Raw genomic sequence first — 24,288 nt, 5'->3', positions numbered from 1 at the left:
GATAAGTGCACAACATGTCTGTATGACTGGTGTTGGCATTCACAGACTATGCAGACAACAGGTCTAAATTCAGGCTCATGGAATACTGCAAAAATCACAGTCATTCTAGTAGTGTCCCATGATTTGGTGTGTAGGGAGTCAATGGCTGAGTCGTCAGCACATAGGATCGGTGTCCAGGGGGATCCAGGTTCATGTCCCACCCACTGCTACAAGCTGACAATTTTCAGTCATTGCTGAGTGGTTTAGAACTACTTACATGTTGTCCTGATGATATCTTATTAACATGGACTTTAGTGAAACTCCCTAAAGATGATCATGTGGAGCTCTGGGGGCAGCATGAGCAAAATAAGATGGCACCACTATAAAATACTTGCCTGCACCACTAAAGGGCTAGGACCAACCAGCAGGCCACCTCAAGAAAGCTTACTGGTGCTATAGGCTGAATGTTGAAATAAATGACACTGATTACCAAAGGCATTAATTTGCCTGTTTAAGTCACTACTTAGTGTCCATGTCTCAATCACATAAAATAGGGAGCACAAGCAATTTAAAGATCCAAAGCTTGTATTTCTGCACAGCTATTGACAATGCCATACACTTGTGCTGAGTGAGACCATAACACCATGGGCCAACTCAATCTGCTGTAAGACTTCTTGATGACACCCACAGTTGTTCTGCACTAAGCTACCAAGATATGTGAAATTTTCCAAGATCACAATGTCTTCACTACATGCATGAACTGACTGTACTGTTTCACCCAGACATTATGCTACAAGGAAAATTGACAAGTTGAAGATTGGTTGAAGGAGGTGACAGGAAAATAAGATGTGAACAGTGAAAACATTAAACTAAACATGAGAAGTCAGTGATGAGTGGGACAGCCTACCTGCGAGGATCATCACCACTCCACGGGGGGAGCTGCACATGATGGACTCGCTCACCACTTTGACGCACACCCATGTTGAAGCCTGAAACACAAACCCCACCATCATTTCACCCATAAACCATAAAGTGATTGGTCAGAATAGTGAGATGACTGTGGCTAGGGCTATTGAATGAAGATTATTTGTCAAAATAAAGGCCATTTTACCTTCTTGAAAGCAATAGTACAAAGAATAGCATTGATTTGATAGCATTGACTTGCAGATTTAGAAACTAGTGAATTTTCCTAGGAAAAAAGTTTTTCCCACCAGTAGATTTGTGGCTGCCATCCCACAAACTTTACGAGTCAGTCATGGTATTGACTGTTTCCTGTGCAATAGCAAGCTTGATCTTATCAACAGCCACTCCCCACCACATCCCTGTCCCTGCCCCCATGTTGCTAGCCTGCACCCCTGCCTTGTTCTCAGTATGTTACAATGCCATCACCACATTGTCACCTCCCACGAAGCAAACTTATGATCCTAAATTTTTCTTTACAAATTTTCAGTGCTCTCATGTTTGCTAAGGTAACAATGAGGTAATAAGTGTAATTTAATCATGATTTAGTGACATATGGTGATAAACTGTGTTCACACATGCACACTGCAGCAGTGCTCCTGTGAACTAAAGTTCTAGAAAGTGCTGTACAGGTTCATGCATTACTCCTATATACCTTAGAGGTAATAAATGCCGTTTTTTCTGTGTTTTCAAATGAACGGCTACACCTGAGTTGTGTTTACATGAATCTTTGTTAGCTACCATGTGAACTAAGTACAACTACTAGATACTATGGGCCCTAAGTGAATCACTTCTCCTAGTATACAGGGCACCACCTCAAATCATCAGGAGTTTTTTTTTTAAAGTATGGACTGTGTCTGTTGAGTGTTAATTATTCATGGAAAATCAACATTTGCAATAGAATGTGTCTCCTAACCCTCATGAATAAGGGGGTCACCTGAATTTTGAAAATTGTTATTGGCAAAATACTATTGTACTTCAACAAAATAACATTTCTTTCCTTCTCTATTCAGAAACTTTGTACACTTGCATACACACACAAGTATTAACCCTCTCGTGCACGATGATGCATTTCGTGTCATCAAAGGGTAAAAGGTCCTGGTGCACGATGACGCGAAACGCGTCATAAAACTTGAAAAAAATTGATTAAAAATTTAGTTTTCAGTGAAAGTGCATCAAATTTGGGAGCGTCATTTGTTGGGATAAGTTTCTTAATGGTAACATATGGCAACCTTTCTAAGGAGCGTAGATGAGGAGCTTTGAGTGATTTTTATATGTTAGCCTACTCTGATGGGAGAGGAAAAAAAATACAGTTTTCTCGGTGTAACTCAGGAACTAATAGGGGTATGAGAATTTTGAGGATACCATAAGAATCCTCACTAGATTCCGCTTCGAAACATATATTCGGCAAAAAAAGTTGGCTCACAAAATTTCGAGCTAGCGAGTGGGGAAGAGTTGGTACTTAGGATTTATTGTCAACAATACTCTATACGGAGACTTGAAACAAGTTTATATTGTTTATATATATATTTTCTCTATTTTTATTTGCCCATGTTCTAGTACAAGTCTTTATGAAGTCATTGATACCAAATTTATTGGGGTACAATATATCTGTGAGGGTAAAATACATCTGGGAATGTAGAGTATCACGGCGGCAAAAAAGGGCCGGTCGGGCCTGACAAATGCATGGTGAGTGGAACAGAAACTTATTGGAAACTTACGGTGTGCGAGAGGGTTAATCCGCTTCCATACATATTTTCACATATTTACATACCTTCTGAATTAAGGAATATTTCAGGGAGAAAAAAGAATTCCGGGATGAGTTCCTTGAAGTCAGTGGTAGAGTCTGAGGATGCAAGGCGCCAGGTGGTCTGCATTGAGTGGAAAGTTCTGTCTGGGATGTCAAAGTTACCATCTGTGGAGAATGAAACAGTAATTGGCATTGTGTTCCTGGTTCCCTGAGTGTGTCATTTGCATGCTGTTTCAAGAAGAGGACACAAGCCTTAGAAAAAGCTACTACTACGTTGATAATCCTGATTCATATAATCCAGAAAGACCTGAAGGATATGGCTGGGGGAAGAGAGAATGGAGGAGGTGACTGAGTTGAAATATTTGGGGACAGTTTATGTAAGCATGGAAGTATAGAAGGTGAGGTGAGGGAAAGAGCAGTAAAGGACAGACAGGTAGTAGGTGTGTTGAAGAGAGTTATGAGAGGAAGTAGTGTGAGCATGGGCATAGAGAGGGGTACAAAAAACAGTATTATCCTGCCAACTCTTTCATATGCATCAGAGACGTGGACATGGAATGCAGCACAGCAATCGTGAATATGTGCAGTGGAAATGAGTTATATAAGAGGTGCATGTGGTGTTTCAGAATGGAATGGAGAAAGCAATAAAAGTGTGTATGAGAGCTTTGGTATGAGTGTGAAAGCAAAGGGAGTGGATTGTGGAGTGGTCAAATGGGTGAAGCGTGGTATGCTGAGATAGTCTGGATTGATTGATTGGGCTAAAATCATAGTGCCGAAACTGCAGAGATGGTCTGGAAATGTGATGAGAATGAATGAAAATGAATTTGTGAAGAGAGTGTATGAGGGAAGGACTGAGGGAGGGGGTGTCAGGGGAAGACCACCTGTGAAGTGGATCAATAGGGTGAGTGAGTATTGGAGCGAGACAGATTCAAGTAGTAGGATTGAGTGCGCTGAGAGGAAGTATCAGAACATGGAGAGATGGGGACACTTCCGCCATGACCAGCCCCTGGAGGGAAGTTCCTGTGAGGGAACAGGGCATCGGAGATATACATAGATAGATGAGTTAAGAAGTACCCATTCTCATTTGTATTCATAATTCAATTAGTCCTGAGTTCCTCTTAACATTAAATTTATATTACACAAAATGTAAATTTCCCATCTGATTAGGCATTCTTTGTGACAACTTGATAATGGCTAATCCAAAATATTAACCACAAATAAGAAAGACCCATGTGACATTTTTTTTTTAAGTTCCCCCTATGGCATCAGCATAGCTGGGCACGATAACAGAAAACCTTATTCCCGATAACCGATAATGGAAAACTTTATTGGTGATAACCGATATTCGTTAACTGAAGACACAAATATAGGTGATAACCAATAACTGATACCCAATATAAATCCACAATTCCGATACTAGCTAGCGATAAGTCCGATTGGCGAAAACGATACTATATTGATATTTCAAATAAAAAACATAGGTGAATTAAAATTTTCATTATCTGTATTTTAGAAAACTTACAAAACCTGAAAACCACACTTTGACACGTACATATGGACGGTAATACTAGAAACGCCTGAACTGGTGTTGTGTTATTTGGCGTCCCCACCGTCAAAAGCTGGTGCTTTTGTTTACAAACACTGGTCTCTCGTGAACTGCGCATGCTCAGACCAGCAAGCGTAGACCTGTACAGTCTCACAAAGCTTTTTAACCGTAATTAAGAGTTGCTGGAAGGCTGAATCAAACATACAGTACCACTACCACCATCCTCGCTGTTTCTAGAATGACACTCTGTACGAGTTGTATTTATATGTACGGAGTGTCGTTCTAGAAACAGCGAGGATGGTGGTACTGTATGTTTGATTCAGCCTTCCAGCAACTCTTAATGTGTTAAAAAGCTTTGTGAGACTGTACAGGGCTACACTTACTGGTCTGAACATGCGCAGTTCACAAGAGACCAGTGTTTGTAAACAAAAGCGCCAGCTTTTGACGATGGGACACCAAATAACACAACACCGGGTGCCTTCAATACCATGGCATGCTCACAAACGAATATGGAATATCAAATTTGAGGCAGTGAATAATCTTTTTTTGGGGCAAAGTTAAATGATTTTTTTTCTGATATATTGATTTTTGAGTCTAACATTAAAAAAAAATAACCTAGTGTTTTAATGTCGATAATGTAAGTAAAAAATCTCTTCACCGAAGATATTTCATTCCCCAAAGTTTTTTCATACAACACCGGGCGCCCGGGCCACGCATGCGCAGTAGGGAGGAGACAACATTTTTTTTCTGAGAGGTGGAAAAAAGTAGTGATTATCGCTAGTTTGGTTACAAAAGTAACGAAGATACCGATATATATTTAACTAAGTAGCGGATGGTCGATAGCTTGATTTTGTTATCAGCAATAAAATATCGCGATAACTTATCGCAATAACGACCAGCTATGGGCATCAGTAGGGTTTCTTGGTGGGGCTCGATGGTTGACCCCAGCCCATTGTGGCACAGGCAAGTGTTCAGAGTGGTGCCATCTTGCTTGGTTCATGCTGTCCCCTAGAGCTCATCTTTGATTCTCTCTTTAGAGAAAGAATAAAGAGTCTGGGTTGATAGGTGGTCTTCATGACCCCCATGTGAGTAGTCTCAGGCCATTCGGCAGTGAGTGAAAAATCCCAGCTTGTGGCAGTGGGCAGGACACGAACTCGGGTCCTCCTAGAAGCTGCACCCTCACACTAACTAATCAGCTGCCACATCACACTACATCTGCTTCACCCCTGACTCCATCTCTGAAACCTTCAACTCATCCTGAGACAAAGTACACACCTTTCACCCTGACACTCCAAACCACACCTTCACCACTGACTCACCCTGATAGCGGAGGAAGAGCTGAGTGAAGGGTGGAAGGCGTACTAGGAAGTGGAGCACAATGCCGGAGTTGCTGTAGTGGGAGCCATAGTGGTAAGGTCCGTCCCCAGCACCCTGGCTGATCTGAGATGTAATCTGTGGAAAAAATGGATATGGTGTTCCATGAAAATTAACAGCTTTGTTCATCACCTTTGCTACAAATCTCATTACAGGAGTGCAACCTTTCAACTACTCTTAACCCCTTCAACACGAGGATGTGTATACTGCGTCCTTATGTGCGCCATACCATATCCGAGGATGCGCTTACTGCGTCCTGGCTTGCTTTAGCCAGTATACGAGTTATTTCATCTCTGTATATTTATGCTTACATCTCAAAATTATCAATTAACTTGTTTCTTTATGTGCACCATTTAATTATGCATGTTTTCATATATAATACATGATGATTATGTTGAGTTTATGGCTGAAAACTTGTTATATTCAATAGCGACATTTGAAATTTGACGCGCGTGGCGATCCCAGATACGGCGCGGAGCACTGTTCTGGCCCAGCCGTAGTGAAGGGGTTAACCCTTTCACAGCTAAACGCTCGCAGTGAGCGGTAGGCGCATTTGCTGGTGGTGCTAAACGCTCGCTGCGAGCTCCAGCCGCACTCAAATCTCCCGCGTATGAGTGTTCCAACAATATTTCTCACAGCACAGGATTGCCAGTTGAGTGGGTTCTACATTATATATCGTGGAAAATCATATCAGCCCAGTGCGGAGAACCTACGGACAAGTAACTGGTGGATGTTCTTGTCCAAATTAGTGGCATTTTTGCATAGTTTCACCTATCACCTGACTGATTCTTTGACCAAATACAGTACCCTCTCGAGTTTCGCGCTTGCTTCATTCCGAAGGTATGGCGCTAAACTCGAGGATTGCGAAACTCAAGGTATTGAAATCCATGTAAAAGCGCTTATTGGTTGCGACCCGTGGAAAATAATGACTTTTTCTGACTTTACTCCCTTGTTATCACAATTTTTTTGTCTTTACTCCCTTGTTATCTCATAATACGTACCTTGTTAATAGGCAGAAAATAGGAAGTAAGAACAGTTCGTTTTCAAGCCACAGTTGAAGACGGCTGTCTTACAAATGGCTGGCAGTTCTGAAAACATGCTTGTGATCCACGTGGTGTCGTCTGCTAAAGTAAGGGCGGTCGCTCGCGGTCACCTGTGGGACAGTTGGACAAACCTATATAGCTCACAGAGAGGTGCAACTTGTTTAGTTTCCTTATTTCTCGCAACACTGGCCAGTGTATAGTGGACCTTTTTCTTCATCTTTTGACCTGTAACGCTTTGTATCGCTTCTTAGGTCCTCCTTCTCCACACTTTTATACTTCACAACATGTACTTAGGGCTGCTTTCACAGTCATTTTGTTTGCTTTGATTGTTACCAATGGTGGCGGTCACCACTATAGTATTTCCACATGAAACTGGCCGATCGGGTAGTGGCGGCTGCGGGGTTAGCCTAGCCCCGCACTTACCACTTACTTAGTTTACTTAGTTGTGTCTTGCTTTGTCTGCAGCCGCCACTACCCCATCGGCCAGTTTCACGTGAAATACTAAGCGGCGATCGCCGCCATTGGTAATGATCAAAACAAACAAAGTGACTGTGAAAGCGGCCCTTAACAGGGCACACTTGTACACATCACCCTGAACTTTGGTGTTTTTCTGTCCTTTTCTTTCCCTGATTTTGCTTTTCTATGCCCTTTTGCAATTTTTCAATATTACTTTTCACCGTCACTGCCATGCATTACAGGTCAAAAAAAGAAGAAGAAAAGGAAAACAACACTGGGAGATCTACAATTTTCATAGACTTGTTAATCAAGTAGTAAGCAAAGCAGCTCTGCAAGTCCATTTTACGAATCTCTTGGTGGGCCATCTTCCACTGCTCCTCACTCTTCAGCCACTGCCGTCGTCTGTTTGTTTACATGCAGCCGTTCGGTACCCACGTACCCAGGTTCGTACTCAACCGTTTTCCATTCATAAGGACAACCAACAACTCGCTCCTGGTTGGGCATATGGGCAACCACGGTTGCCCACAGCCCCAATGGTTGGACACCGCCTTTTAAGGCAGCACGCATGACGCAGACGGTAGGTAGACACGACCCATACATGTCAAAGCAACGCGCTTGAGGCGTAAATGTACGCGAAAAGTCGTGATGGTAAGAATTTAGGACTAAGCGCTAAACTCGAGGATCGCAAAACTCGGATAGCGCGAAACTCGAGAGGGTACTGTAGTTGTAAATATTGCAGTTGGCAATACTACCTTGCCAGAACCTCATGGAGAGATGTCCACAGTTGCCTCAAAATGGCTGATCATCGTGCATGCACTGACGTAAGTGTTCACATTCAACACTCCATGAACGTGCATGAATGTTCGCAGGAGAGGCATAAATAACCGACTCCTATAGATCTGGGCCTCTTCTTTCTAATGGTGTTTTTGTTTTTTTGCTGTGATGAATAGTTTTTGAGATAAAGAGGTTAAAAGAGACCCCACACTGGGCTGCCTGACTGCATCTGAGGGGATAGTCGCCTCCCAAGCCTGCGAGCCGTGAAAGGGTTAACTCTCAATTTCCTGGACTTACAGGGGGGAGCACCTGTCCAGGAACCACAATGGTCCATAAATCAGGAATCACAAGTCCAGGGGCCATGGCCCACTTCTGGTTGTTCATCAATCTCAATCCAGCAACTGGCAATATTCAGTACTTGTCCTGGTCTTTTACCAAACTTTGTCTGGCCCTTTTAAGGGGAGATTACACCATTGAATATTAAATTCAAAATCGAAAATATATGAAATTGAGTTCCATAATAATTTTTTTTTTTACAGCTGAGGAAACAGCTCAAAAAAAAAAAAAAAAAAAAAAAACCCCGCCACTCACTGCTGTAAAAAGCGTTCAGAGGAGTGGCCGAAAGATAGGTCAATTTCGGGAGGAGAGATGTCCTGATACCCTCCTCTTGAAAGGCAGGAGGCAGGAGGAAATACAAATGAAGGAAGACTGTTTACCTGCGTGAGGGATGAAAGAGTGAAGATGCTGGTTAACTCATGCATAAGGGGTTTGGACAGTAAAGGGATGAGCTTAAGTAGAAAGTCGTGTGCGGCGAGGCCGCAGGAGGGGGGAGGCATGCAGTTAGCAAGTTCAGAAAAGCAGTCAGTGCTTATTCTGTCAAACTGTTCTCTCCGTTGGGCTCCTCCGATCACAATCTTATTTCTGCATCCTGTCCTATCGCTCCTGTACACCCTCTGGACCCACCGAAGAGGCGATGCTTCTGGCATTTTGCTTCAGCTCGGTGGGACGACCTGAGGATGTACTTTTCCGATTTCCCGTGGAATGATTATTGCTTCCAGGATAGAGACCCCTTTGTGTGTGCTCAGCGCATCACAGAGGTGATTGTCTCTGGAATGGAGGCATACATTTCTCGTTCTTTCTCTACTCCTCACGCTAAAAAGCCTTGGTTTAATCACGCTTGTTCTCGTGCTGTCAATGATAGAGAGGTAGCTCACAAAAGGTACCAGAGCCTTCAAACTAATGCTAATTATGAACTTTACATTTCTGCCCGAAATCGTGACAAATCTATTCTCCGACTAACCAAAAATTCTTTCATTAATAGAAAATGTCAAAACCTTGCTTTCTCTAACTCTTCCCGTGACTTCTGGCATCTAGCCAAAAACATCTCCTCCAACTTCACTTCTTCATCTTTCCCTTCACTCCTCAGTCCTGACGGCAACACTGCCGTCTCATCTATCTCTAAGGCTGAACTCTTCTCTCAAACTTTTTCTAAAAACTCCACTCTGGACGATTCTGGGCATATTCCTCCTACTCATCCCCCTCTGACTCCTTTATGCCTGTTATAAAGATTCTTCAAAATGATGTTTTCTATGCCCTCTGGCCTCAATCCTCAGAAGGCTTATGGACCTGATGGAGTGCCTCCTATTGTCCTTAAAAACTGTGCCTCTGTGCTGTCACCCTGCCTGGTCAAACTCTTTCGCCTCTGCCTGTCAACATCTACCTTTCCTTCTTGCTGGAAGTATGCCTTCATACAGCCTGTGCCTAAGAAGGGTGACCGCTCCAATCCCTCAAACTACCGTCCTATAGCTTTACTTTCTTGTCTATCTAAAGCTTTTGAATCAATCCTTAACCGGAAGATTCAAAAGCACCTTTCCACTTCTGACCTTCTATCTGATCGCCAGTATGGGTTCCGCAAGGGGCGTTCTACTGGTGATCTCCTAGCCTTCTTAACTGACTCTTGGTCATCCTCTCTTAGCTGTTTCGGTGAAACTTTTGCTATTGCGCTGGACATATCAAAAGCTTTTGATAGGGTCTGGCACAAATCTTTGCTTTCCAAACTACCCTCCTATGGTTTCTATCCTTCTCTCTGTACCTTTATCTCCAGTTTCCTTTCTGACCGTTCTATTTCTGCTGTGGTAAACGGTCACTGTTCTTCCTTTAAATCTATTAACAGTGGTGTCCCACAGGGTTCTGTCCTATCTCCCACTCTCTGTTGTTCATTGATGATCTTCTTTCCAATTAACGAACTGTCCTATCCATTCTTACGCCGATGACTCCACTCTGCTTTACTCAACTTCTTTTAATAGAAGACACATCCTACAGGAACTTAATGACTCAAGGCTGGAGGCTGCAGGCAGCTTAGCCTCAGACCTTACTATTATTTCTGATTGGGGCAAGAAGAACCTGGTGTCCTTCAACGCCTCAAAACACAGTTTCTCCACCTATCCACTCGACACAATCTTCCAAACACCTATCCCTATTCTTTTACAACACCCCGCCATCACCGTCCTCAACACGAAACATCCTCGGTCTATCCTTAACTCACCATCTCACCTGGAAACTTCATATCTCATCTCTTACTAAATCAGCTTCCTTGAGGCTGGGCGTTCTGTAACGTCTCCGCCAGTTCTTCTCCCCTGCACAGTTGCTGTCCATATACAGGGCCTTATCTGCCCTCAGATAGAGTATGCATCTCATGTGTGGGGGCTCCACTTACACAGCTCTTCTGGACAGAGTGGAGGTTAAGGCCCTTCGTCTCATTAACTCCTCTCCTCTTACTGACAGTCTCCTACCTCTTAAATTCCGCCGCCATGTTGCCTGTCTTTCTATCATTTATCGATATTTTCACACTGACTGCTCTTCTGAACTTGCTAACTGCATGCCTTCCCCCCTCCCTTGGCCCCGCTGCACTCGACTTTCTACTCAAGCTCATCCCTATACTGTCCAAATCGCATATGCAGGAGTAACCTGCATCTTCACTCTTTACTTCCTCACGCTGGTAAACTCTGGAACAATCTTCCTTCATCTGTATTTCCACCTGCCTACGACTTGAACTCTTTCATGAGGAGGGTATCAGGACACCTCTCCTCCCGTGTTGATCTTGCTTTGGCACCTCTTTGTTTCTTTTTTAGGAGCAGCGAGTAGCGGGCTTTTTTTTTTTATTATTGTTTTCTTTTTTGTGTGCCCTTGAGCTGCCTCCTTTGTTGTAAAAAAAAAAAAAAAAAAAAAAAAAAAAAAACATGGCGGGGTAATTTAAGAGGTAGAAGACTATTAGTAAGAGGAGGAGAGCTGAGGAGACGAAGAGCCTTAGACTCCACTCTGTCCAGAAGAGCTGTGTGAGTGGAGCCCCCCCCCCCCACATGAGATGCATACTCCATACGAGGGCGGATAAGGCCCCTGTATATGGATAGCAACTGTGCGGGGGAAAAGAACTGGTGGAGACGATACAGAACGCCCAACCTCGAGGAAGCTGATTTAGTGAAAGATGTGAAGTTTCCAGTTAAGATTTTGAGTTAAGGATAGACCGAGGATATCTAGTGTTGAAGATGGTGACAGCTGAGTGTTGTCGAAGAATAGGGGATAGGTGTTTGGAAGATTGTGTCGAGTTGATAGGTGGAGAAATTGGGTTTTTGAGGCATTGAAGGACACAAGGTTCCTTTTACCCCAATCGGAAATGATAGGAAGGTCTGAGGTTAAGCGTTCTGCAGCTTCCAGTCTGGAGTCTTGTAATTCCTGTTGAGAGGGTCTTCTGTTGAAAGAAGTTGAATAATGCAGAGTGGAGTTGTCAGCGTATGAGTGGATAGGACATTTTGTTACGGAAAGATCATTGATGAATAACAGGAGGTGAGTGGGTGATAGGACAGAGCCCTGTGGAACACCACTGTTGATAGGTTTAGGGAAAGAACTGTGACCGTCTACCACAGCAAAGATAGAATGGCCGGAAAAGAAACTGGAGATAAAGGAACAAAGAGAAGGATAGAATTGAAAAGAGGGCAGTTTAGAAAGCAAAGAATTGTGCCAGACTCTATCGAAGGCTTTCGATATGTCTAGCGCAACTGAGAAAGTTTCACCGAAACGGCTAAGAGAGGATGACCAAGAGTCAGTTAAGAGAGCAAGAAGATCGCTAGTAGAACGCCCCTTGCGGAACCCATACTGGCGATCAGATAGAAGGTTAGAAGTGGAAAGGTGCTTTCGAATCTTCCTGTTAAGGAGTGATTCAAAAGCTTTAGATAGACAGGAAAGTAAAACTATATGGCAGTAGTTTGAGGGATTGGAACGGTCACCCTTCTTAGGCACAGGATGTATGAAGGCGCACTTCCAGCAGGAAGGAAAGGTAGATGTTGATAGGCAGAGGTGAAAGAGTTTGACCAGGCAGGGTGTCAGCACAGAAGCACAGTTTTTAAGGAGGATGTCCTAACATCTATTGGCTTAGAGGCATTGAGTGGTGATGTATTTTTTTGTCTACTGTAAACTTAAATGCCCCTTGGAAAGGGATTTAAATACTCCACGTGTGGGTGTGGCACGCTGGGAGTCAATACTGTGCATTTTTTGCATGGAATAATGTATAATACAGGTAACTCTCGATTTACGCGAGTTTGGTTTACGCGTTTTTTAAATAACGCGGGGTCCAAAATCCAAAAAAAAAATTTATTTACACGTTTTTTCCACTTATACGCGATATTTTATGGAGTGGCCACCAGATGTCTCACGCAACTGGACTCACATAGCGCCGCGGCCACACAGTAGAGCTCAGTTCTCGCGCGCCACTTGAACAACAATACAGTTCCCACGCTGCCACGCTACTCAACAATAGGGGTGGGCAGGTACCGGTACTAGCGGTACTAGCTATATGGTACAGTACCGGTACCAGACTGCTCGGTACCGGTACCAATACTAGCTAGCCACTCATGGTGTCCCTCATTTCTTCCTCACACGAGTGAGGCTGAGACTGAGTGCCTGAGTGGATATCTTGGTGATATGAATATTCTCTCTCTCTCTCTCTCTCTCTCTCTCTCTCTCTCTCTCTCTCTCTCCACTGAATGAAGTGAATAAGCATATTATTCCCACCATCACTGGTAGGTTATGACAGAGAACTAGGCAAGACACAATTCACACGTTTCTGGTGACACACGCCATGCAGCTGTTTGTTGTGTGGGTGTGGTTGTGTGGTTTGTAAACAATGCAAATGGCGGCCTGGCTGGTATTGCGTGAAATAACTCCTCGTACAAGACTCATGATGTACAGTTTCTGATATCATATTTACCCCATTATTCTCACTAATATTAATAATTAATAACGAACACATGGATATTTTTTTCCAATATGATTTTTTATGTAGCTTGTACTGCTCCTTAGTCATAGAATCAAGCCACCTGTGACATCAAGATCAAGATCATACAAATGGCGCCCGACGGAAAAACGGGATAACAACAAGGCATGGGCAATCTTCCATCGATTTCAATTTTGTATAGTAGTTATTAGATCGCCCTGTATTCTATGGTAACATATTATGAGACAGCTACGGACTATGAAGGATTATATACAATGATAAAGGAGAGTTTGCCGTTGTTATTGGATAAGACAAAAAACAGACCCTTAAAAACACCCCAGAGAAGAAAAAAATCATTAAAAATTTGTACATTCGGCGTACAAGGCGCAGGGCTAAATTTTCAGGCATTTTTTATGTGAAAAAGGTGCGCGCCATATGCTGAAAAATACGTTTTTTATTTTTCGACAGAAACCTACCTCTTGTTTGATTTACATTGTTTTTGATTTACGCGACCTCTCCAAGAACGCAATACTCGCGTAAATCGAGAGTTACCTGTAATCACATATCAATGAATTCTAGTGAATCTCACAACTCAGTTGGCACCTCTCATCATGGCACACAACCACTCAGAGGCACTGCTCTATAGCCTTCACCCTCAGTGTGTGGGGAATGCTGATTGCAAAGGAACCTCAGCTGCATACATAGAACAAGGACTGAAACTCGAGAGAAAAGAAGAATAACACCAATGAAGGGGAAGAAAAGAAAGAGGAAGGAGGACCGTGAAGTATCAATGCGGAATATACACCAGGAAACTTTTAGGCCAAACCTGGCGACAATGAGAGGCCCTTGAGCAACTAATACACACAGTAATAGATGGACACTAATACACCCACCCACACAGTAACAGATGGACACTAACACACACTCACACAGTAATAGATGGACACTAATACACCCACCCACACAGTAACAGATGGACACTAACACACACTCACACAGTAATAGATGGACACTAACACCCACACCCACACAGTAACAGATGGACACACTCACACAGTAATAGATGGACACTAACACCCACACCCACACAGTAACAGATGGACACACTCACACAGTAATAGATGGACACTAACACCCACACCCACACAGTAATAGATGGACACTAACACACCCACCCACACAGTAACAGATGGACACTAACACACACACTCACACAGTAATAGATGGACACTAACACACCCACCCACACAGTAACAGATGGACACTAACACACACACTCACACAGTAATAAATGGACACTAACACCCACACCCACACAGTAACAGATGGACACTAACACATACTCACACAGTAATACATAGATGGACACTAACACTCACACCCACACAGTAATAGATGGACACTAACACCCACACCCACACAGTAATAGATGGGCCACTAACACACCCACCCGCACAGTAATAGATGGACACTAACACCCACACCCACACAGTAATAGATGGGCCACTAACACACCCACCCACTTAGTAATATACATAGCTGGGCACGATAACAGAAAACCTTATTCCCGATAACCGATAACTGATAATGAAAAACCTTAACGGCGATAACCGATATTCGTTAACTAGAGATACAAATATAGGCGATAACCGATAACCGATACCCGATATAAATCCACAATTCCGATAACAGCTAGCGATAAGTCCGATAGGCGAAAACGATACTATATTGATATTTCAGATAGAAAAAACATTGATGAATTCAAATTTTCATTATCTGTATTTTAGGAACCTTACAGAACCTTAAAACCACACGTTGACACGTACATATGGACGGTAATACTAGAGATGCCTGAACTGGTGTTGTGTTATTTGGCGTCCCTACCGTCAAAAATTGTTTACAAACACTGGTCTCTCGTGAACGGTGTATGCTCAGACCAGCAAGCATAGACCTGTACAGTCTCACAAAGCTTTTAAACCGTAATTAAGAGTTGCTGGAAGGCTGAATCAGACATATAGTACCACTACCACCATCCTCGCTGTTTCTAGAACGACACTCTGTACGAGTTGTATTTATATGTACAGAGTGTCGTTCTAGAAACAGCGAGGATGGTATATTTGATTCAGCTTTCCAACTACTCTTAATGTGTTAGCAAGCTTTGTGAGACTGTACAGGTCTACACTTACTGGTCTGACCATGTGCAATTCACGAGAGACCAGTGTTTGTAAACACAAGCGCCAGCTTTTGACAATGGGACACCAAATAACACAACACCGGGTGCCTTCAGTATCATGGCATGCTCACAAACGAATATGGAATATCAAATTTGAGGCAGTGAATAATCATTTTTGGGGCAAAGTTAAATGATTTTTCTCTATGATATATTGATTTTTGAGTAGCATAAAAAATAACCTAGTGTTTTAATTTTCATGGTCTAAGTATGAAATCTCATCACCGAAGATATTTCATACCCCGAAGTTTTTTCATACAACACCGGGCCATGCAGGGAGACAACGTTTTTTTCTGAGGCGGAAAAAAAGTAGCGATTATCGCTAGTTTGGTTACAAAAGTAACGAAGATACTGATATATATTTAAACAAGTAGCGGATGGTCGATAATCCAATTTTGTTATCAGCGATAAAGTATCGCGATAACTTATCGCGATAATGCCCAGCTATGCCCTTGAGCAACTAATACCTTTTAAAAAGGGGGACCAGGTGCCATATCATTATGTACATGCATTGGTATGTGATTATTGTACCCATAGCAACTTCACTGGGGCATGAAAATGGAAACCAAACTAGTGGGCTTTTTTTTATTATTGTTTCCTTTTTTTTTACCTTGAGCTGTTTCCTTTGCTGTAATTGCATTTTTCTCAATATAAAAATTGTCTTCGCTTTTATTTTTTCCATGACATTAATAAAACTTGGGTTTTACAAATTCAACTACCAACAAAAACATGTATGTGATTAGATTTTTTTAAAGGTTATATTGTTTCCATATCTAAGAACACATTTATAACTATTCTAAATTTTCAAAAAATAAATCAAGTAATGAAACCAGATATTGAAAAAGTAATGGAGGGAAGGGTTGAGGAACAGCAAGCTGAAATTTGAAGAAGCGCCTCCCTCCCTCTCTGTCTCACACACACACACACACACACACACATACATACACACACATTGCAGGGAGTAGGTATAAGGAAGGAAGGAAGGAAGGAAGGAAGGAAGGAAGGACAGACAGTGGCGTGGATGTCTGCCTGAGCCTTACGCTGCATCCCAGAGCTCTCTCTCCATCCGCTCTTCGCTGTGAGAGGTCACGGGGTCAGGCACTCTCGCCACATGTGACCTCATTTGCTTCTGCTCCCATCCTCATGGATTGCTGTTTCAGACGTCTTTAGTACTCGCCGATTGTTACAAAGTGTTGTTAGCCAAATGATTTGTCTAACATCCTGTGTGCTAAGTGTTGACTGCTGTACTGTGTGCAGTGATTGCTGTGCCGTGTTGCTGTGCGCCGAGACTGTGAGCTGTCTACAGTATCGTGTGCTGTGTACCAGGTATCCAGCCTTGCGAACGACATTGTGCCTCGCAGAAAGGATGAGTGTTTGCCCTTAATTTTACTACCTCTCCCCTGTATCTACCTTTTTGACGTAGTGATCAATAAACATATATACACATATACACAAAACATTAGCGCTACATTCCGTCCTATTTATTGATAATTCCATATTCCACGTGGCGACGCTCCACTCCCTTACAGGTGTGGAGAGCGACCTGACCTGACTTTTCCCCAGAGACTTACTAATCTCATAATTACCCCCCCACCTGCCACTCTCTCTCCTTCCACTCTCGCTCTTTCGCTCCTCCTTCTCTCTCGCTCCCCACCCACCCCCTCTCTCTCTCCCCCTATCTCATCCCCACCCTCTCTCTTTCCCTACCCCTCCTTCGCCCTCTTCCTCCCTCCATCCCACGCCTTCCCCTTCCATCTCTCTCTCTCTCTCTCTCTCTCTCTCTCTCTCTCTCTCTTCTTTGCATCCCTCCCTCTCTCCCTCTCCCTCCCTCCTTTCTCTTTTCTCCTTCCAGCCCTTCCTCTCTCTCCCTCTCCCTCTCCCCCCCTGCGCCTCAAATTCTTCATCCTCTCCTTCGCCCTCTTCCTCCCTCCATCCCTCCCTCTCTCTCCTTCCTCCCTCCCACGCCTTCCCCTTCCATCTCTCTCTCTCTCTCTCTCTCTCTCTCTCTCTCTCTCTCTCTCTCTCACTTAAGCGCGCACGCGTCCCACTGCCCTACGAAAAAGAAAAAGGAAAATAAATAAATGGATAAACACGATTCACTAATTTGCTCTCTCCTCCTTACCAAGATGGCGCTAAAGAAATGCTCGACTTGCACAGGAAACTTCTCAGGCCATTTCTTCTCAGGACGATCGACCGTCTGCAAGATCTGCCTGTTGACACAACAGATGGAAATGAGACTCCTTCAACAGGATGAAAGGCTGACGGCTGGCGAGGAGATCACTGAACTAACACGTACTGTTGAAACCTTGCAGGAGTTTATCCAGGCCAACATTGTTGCCCCTGCTGCAAGTGACGCCTCATCACCCTCAGCACCTGCTCTCGATGCCCTCCCACCTTCCGAAGATGACACGTCACAGGGGAGCGGTACAGCTGCACCTGACGCTGAAGGCTTCACTCCCATGAGAGAAGGAGCCAGACCTGGCCCTAGAGCCATTTATCCTACTCATTGCTACAACAGATTTGCCATACTGGAGGAGGAGGACGACGAGCAGAGCACCTTCTTGGTCGGTGACTCTATGATTCGCTGTCAGGTGGTTGAATTCTGTGGAAGAGTCCCCCACCATAGGCGTAAATACTGTTATCCCAGAGCTGGAGTTGACGACATCACAGCTGCCCCAGACGAGGTCTCCGCTGAGGCTTCTAATGACTCACTCTTTGTTCTCCACACAGGTACAAACAATGTCACCATGACCCGGTCTGAGGAACTGCTGGACAAGTACCGTAGGCTCATCCAGCAGTATAAGTCTAAATCCCCTAATATTTTGATTTCAGGAATTCTATCACGGACGTGGGATGAGAGCGACTTCTTCAGTAAGGCCTTCAGCCTCAACAACCGCTTACAGACTCTTTGCGGAGAGCTTGACGTTGAGTTCTTTAACGCCTGGGACAATTTCTACGGCCAGAGTAAACTCTTCCACAGGGACGGAATACACCTGTCCCTCATCGGGGCAGCCAGATTCAGAAGGCTCCTCAACGACACAGTATGTGACAACCAATCAAAAAAAGACTCTCAGCCACGTCCCTCAACACCGCCCGTGTAAATAGACGCCATTCATCGCAACAAACTCGTAACCTTGAACCCGCCAGTACCTCCACCTCTATTACCAAGCCTCAAGATGACCTAAGAGTCCTTAGTTTCAATGCGCGTAGCCTAAGAAACAAGTCTGATGAACTGAGATGTCTTGCTCTGACAGAAAATTTTGATGTAATTGCTATAACTGAAACATTTATCGACACCACAAATATTGATTTAAGTACAGAATACAACATAGATGGCTACAGACTCTTCAACAAAGATAGTGTAAACCGTAGAGGTGGTGGTGTCGCTCTTTTTGTCAAAAGCTATTTGCAACCCACTGACAGAACACCAGGAGACAGTAACGTTGAACATTTGTGCATGCAAGTAAACATTGCAAAGGTCAATTTAAATACAGGTAACTCTCGATTTACGCGAGTATTGCGTTCTTGGAGAGGTCGCGTAAATCAAAAACAATGTAAATCAAACAAGAGGTAGGTTTCTGTCGAAAAATAAAAAAACGTATTTTTCAGCGTATAGCGCGCACCTTTTTCACATAAAAAATGCCTGAAAGTTTAGCCCTGCGCCTTGTACGCCGAATGTACAAATTTTTAATGATTTTTTTCTTTGGGGTGTTTTTAAGGGTCTGTTTTTTGTCTTATCCAATAACAACGGCAAACTTTCCTTTATCATTGTATATAATCCTTCATAGTCCGTAGCTGTCTCATAATATGTTACCATAGAATACAGGGCGATCTAATAACTACTATACAAAATTGAAATCGATGGAGGATTGCCCATGCCTTGTTGTTATCCCGTTTTTCCGTCGGGCGCCATTTGTATGATCTTGATCTTGATGTCACAGGTGGCTTGATTCTATGACTAAGGAGCAGTACAAGCTACATAAAAAATCATATTGGAAAAAAATATCCATGTATTAATTATTAATATTAGTGAGAATAATGGGGTAAATATGATATCAGAAACTGTACATCATGAGTCTTGTACGAGGAGATATTTCACGCAATACCAGCCAGGCCGCCATTTGCATTGTTTACAAACCACACAACCACACCCATACAACAAACAGCTGCATGGCGTGTGTCACCAGAAACGTGTGAATTGTGTCTTGCCTAGTTCTCTGTCATAACCTACCAGTGATGGTGGGAATAATATGCTTATTCACTTCATTCAGTGGAGAGAGAGAGAGAGAGAGAGAGAGAGAGAGAGAGAGAGAGAGAGAGAGAGAGAGAGAGAGAGAGAGAGAGAGAGAGAGAGAATATTCATATCACCGAGATATCCACTCAGGCACTCAGTCTCAGCCTCACTCGTGTGAGGAAGAAATGAGGGACACCATGAGTGGCTAGCTAGTATTGGTACCGGTACCGAGCAGTCTGGTACCGGTACTGTACCATATAGCTAGTACCGTTAGTACCGGTACCTGCCCACCCCTATTGTTGAGTAGCGTGGCAGCGTGGGAACTGTATTGTTGTTCAAGTGGCGCGCGAGAACTGAGCTCTACTGTGTGGCCGCGGCGCTATGTGAGTCCAGTTGCGTGAGACATCTGGTGGCCACTCCATAAAATATCGCGTATAAGTGGAAAAAACGTGTAAATAATTTATTTTTTTGGATTTTGGACCCCGCGTTATTTAAAAAACGCGTAAACCAAACTCGCGTAAATCGAGAGTTACCTGTATATCTGTCACCTACAGGCCTCCGGGGCAATCACTCGATGCCGATCTTGAAATGTACAGCGTTTTAAGGCAGTCACTTAATAACAGCGACTCATTGATACTAGGAGACTTTAACCTCCCCCATATCAACTGGGCGACACTGTCAGGTACAGAAGGCGAGTCACACAGAATGATCAAATTTTTATAAGAAAATTATCTAAACCAAATGGTTTCTGAACCAACTCGACAAAATAACATACTCGACCTTGTTATAGCTACCCAAGATAACCTAGTCAGTAATGTCACGGTAGGAGAACACCTCGGTTCTTGCGATCATAGCTGGGATTTTTCAGCCGCCGCCGAGTGGCTTAAAACTACCCACATGCTGTCCAGAAGACCACCTATCAACCCGGACTCTAGATTCTAGGATCAAAAATGAGCTCTGGGAGGGCAGCATGAGCCAATGCAAGATGGCGCCACTATAAACACTCGCCTGCGCCAGAACGGGCTGGGCCGACCATCAGGACCCACCGGAAAGAAGCCTTGGACCGACCATCAGGTTCCACCGGGAAGAAGCCTACCGGCGCAATAGGCAGCAATGTAAAAAAAATATATATATAAATAAATAAATAAATTAGTCTGTGTTGACATTAGAGCTCAAACATTAGTGACTGAAAATAAAGTAAAGGTGCCCGATTTCAAAAGAGCAAACTTCGTAGAAATCCGATGAAAACTAATAGAAATGCAACTATCAGATGACGGTAATGTAGAAGACGCCTGGCTAAGCTTTAAAAATCATTTACTCACTCAGCAGAACACATTCGTCCCTTTGTGTTGAAACGCCAGAATTTCCTCTTTACTACACTCCCACACGATCTCTGCGTGTAATGAAACACATGAGAAATTAATCCAGACAAGGAAAGGTTTTGCTGGTACCGGGGATCGAACCAGCGACCAGCGTAACAGGAGAGCCACTCCTTTACCAGTCGGCCAAAGAGGTACCCCACTGGCTAAGTGGGTTATGGGAGGCTCGCCCATCAGGCAAGTCAGCACTACACGACTCCCCATTCCCATTTAGATTAATTTCTGTGTGCTGAGTTCCCATTTTCTATGAACTTTGGAGAGCATGGGAAGCGAAGTAACACTAATAAAAGCCCATCTTGATTTAACAGCGAAATTAAACACTCAGTCAAGGAGAGAAAATTGTTTTACAGGCTAAAGAAAGAGCAAAGCACGCCCGAAAACATTAGACTTAACTATGATGCCAGGCGACGAGTAAAAAGATTAGTATGTCAGGCAAAGCGTAGATACGAAGAAACTATTGCGGCCAACTGCAAAAATAATCTGAAATCCTTCTTCAGTTACATAAACAACAGAAAGGCGATCAGAAGTGGAATTGGACCCTTAACAAACAACGACGGTGCACTAGTGACTGACAGCCAACACGTTGCAAACCTATTAAACAATTACTTTTCCTCTGTGTTTAATACTAACAGTCCTTCCACCACTACCACCAACACCAGTACTAATGTAAATCCCGAGCATGCATTGCCTAACTTTGAAATAACAACCGATGAAGTCTTGACAGCCCTCCAATCACTTAAAACAAATAAAAGTCCTGGACCTGACAAAGTATATCCTACTCTGCTCAAAGAAACAAAGAGCGAAATAGTCTCCCCTCTCACAACCGTATTCAATATGTCCTTGCGACAAGGCATCGTCCCTTCAGATTGGAAAAAGGCTAACGTGACACCGATTTTTAAGAAAGGAGACAAAAAAGTACCAGGTAATTACAGGCCCATTAGTCTAACTTCGGTTGTAAGTAAACTACTTGAGAGCATAATTAGAGACAAAATTGTGAGTTACCTTGAAAGCCACTCATTAATTAGGGACTCACAACACGGCTTCCGTAACGAGATCCTGCCTATCAAACCTATTAACCTTTTATAACGACCTCTTCACTGTTTATGACATAACCAAATCACTGGACGTAGTCTATCTTGATTTCCAGAAAGCGTTTGATAAAGTCCCACATCATAAATTACTTTATAAATTAAAGCAAATAGGTATTGACGGTCAAGTACACCAATGGATCGCGAATTGGTTCAGCAACAGACAACAAAGAGTGGTGATTGACGGATTTAACTCAGAGTGGGCGCCGGTCACTAGTGGCGTCCCTCAGGGCTCGGTTCTTGGCCCAGTGCTCTTCATTATTTACATCAACGATGTGGATGTCAGACTCAATAATCGCATTAGTAAATTTGCAGACGACACAAAGATTGGTAACTCGGTTCATACTGACGAAGACAGGCAAAGCCTCCAAAAGGACTTGCACAAAATTTCAGCTTAATCTGATAGATGGGAGATGCCCTTTAATGTAGATAAGTGCCAGGTCCTTCAAGTTGGAACAAGGAATAAGAAAGTTGAGTACGAAATGCGCGGCGTTAAACTCAAAAGCGTTCAATGCGTTAAGGACTTGGGGGTCAAAATCGCGTCAAACCTCAAATTCCCACAGCAATGCATCGATGCAGCAAATAAAGCAAACAGAATGTTGGGCTTCATTAACCCCTTCCCCGGCAGAAACGTGTATACACGTTTTCACAAAATGTTCTTTTTTCAGTCGTCGACGAGTATACTCGTCTAAAACTTTACCTTCAAAAACCAGCTACATACGTATATACTCGTCGATTTTAAGCCTTTGTAAGCCATTCTACGTGTGAAACAAGTATTCTCGTCAAATCGTACGCCTGGCAGAGGCGATAGGGTAGAGCTGTGGGATTTCAAGGACATTGTTACTAGACTTGCTCCGACAGCCATTGTCGTCGGATGGGTGTTGTTTGCATCCACATTTGCATTCATTTTTTTGTAGCATTTTCAAGTGTTACACCCCAAATGTCTAGTTCAACGGAAGATAGTGAATATGAACCTTCCCTCAGAAGCTTGAATACTTCTGATAACTCTGCCAGTTCATCAGACAATGACTATTTCTCGACAAGTGAGGAGGAGGAGGGGGGTGAGGGGAGAGCTTGGAGAAGCCTCGAGTTGTCAGAGGAGCGTATGAATGCACCACCACCACGTTTTCCTTTCACAGGAAATCCTGGAATAGAGATTGATGAAAACCCAGCAGAACTGAGTCCATTTGAATTCTTCAGTCTTTTTATTGATAAAAGGATTATTGACTCTGTACTGGTAGAGACTAATCGTTTTGCTGAACAAACTGGGCAAGATGATTCTTTGTGGCGCCCTGTAACAGAGGCTGAACTTTTTGTATTTTTTGCCATGAAAATGCTTGGGGGTATTGTGAAAATGCCAGAAGAAGAAATGAACTGGTCACATGATGAACTGCTTGAAAGACCAATTTTTCGGCAGCTAATGACTATGAAACGGTACAGTAAGATAAAGCAATATCTTCATTTTGTAGATAATGAAACTCATGATGCACAAACTCACCCCAACCCAAAATTGTATAAGATTTATGATGTATTCACAGGGCCCTCACATGGGGGGGGGCAGGGGGGGGCAAATGCCCTGGGGCGGCACTTTTTAGGGGCGGCAAAAATAGCCTGGACTTGCCGCCCCACAAGATTGAAATAATAATAATTAGCGGGTAAAGGATAAACGCTTTGATTTTTTTTTTTACTGCAAATGATGATTTTTACAATTAAACCATTAAAACCAACAAAAAATAAAATATTTCCCCGATTTTTTTTCTTTTGCAATAAAATTATTCATCCTGACAATGAAAATTATGCACTTAAAAATGTTTGCCTCTAAATATCTCGGTTTTCTTTTACATTTTGTTTATCCACGCTCAGCTGACTGCTTGCGACGACTCGAGACAGCCTGTTCACTGCCACAGTGCCACGCACGGTACCGTATATCTATTGTTATCAGATATTTTGTGACGAATCACTCATAATGTCGATAGATGAAGTCACATAGGTCATGGGTAAAGAGCTTCAGAAGCGTGACAAACAAATATAAAGCATTTATCATTTATGGTGATGTTACGGAAGGGCCGCCATTGGTACAATGGCAAATTTATATTTAGTTTAGAATGATGTAGTATACACAGTTTGATTTTAGGGTATCTAGTACTTTAGGCAGCGATGAGTTTGTTCACATGCATATCTGTGTGTTTGTGTGTGATGGCGTCGTGTG

The 24,288-nt window shown here is 43.2% G+C and overlaps 1 protein-coding gene across 1 annotated transcript in view; it reads right to left on the bottom strand.

The window, feature by feature from the left end:
• LOC127007971 (lysosomal-trafficking regulator-like) overlaps positions 1-24,288 on the bottom strand; it is a 192,289-nt gene that overhangs the window by 37,967 nt on the left and 130,034 nt on the right. Inside the window, 3 exon segments of the mRNA XM_050879516.1 lie at positions 887-968; positions 2,714-2,854; positions 5,552-5,684. Coding sequence (XP_050735473.1) covers positions 887-968; positions 2,714-2,854; positions 5,552-5,684 — 356 coding nt within the window.

This window comes from Eriocheir sinensis, chromosome 36 (assembly GCF_024679095.1).
Source record: "Eriocheir sinensis breed Jianghai 21 chromosome 36, ASM2467909v1, whole genome shotgun sequence".
NCBI lineage: Eukaryota > Metazoa > Arthropoda > Malacostraca > Decapoda > Varunidae > Eriocheir > Eriocheir sinensis.
Note: the sequence above shows the minus strand (reverse complement) of the source record. Positions and strands in the feature narration are given on the sequence as shown.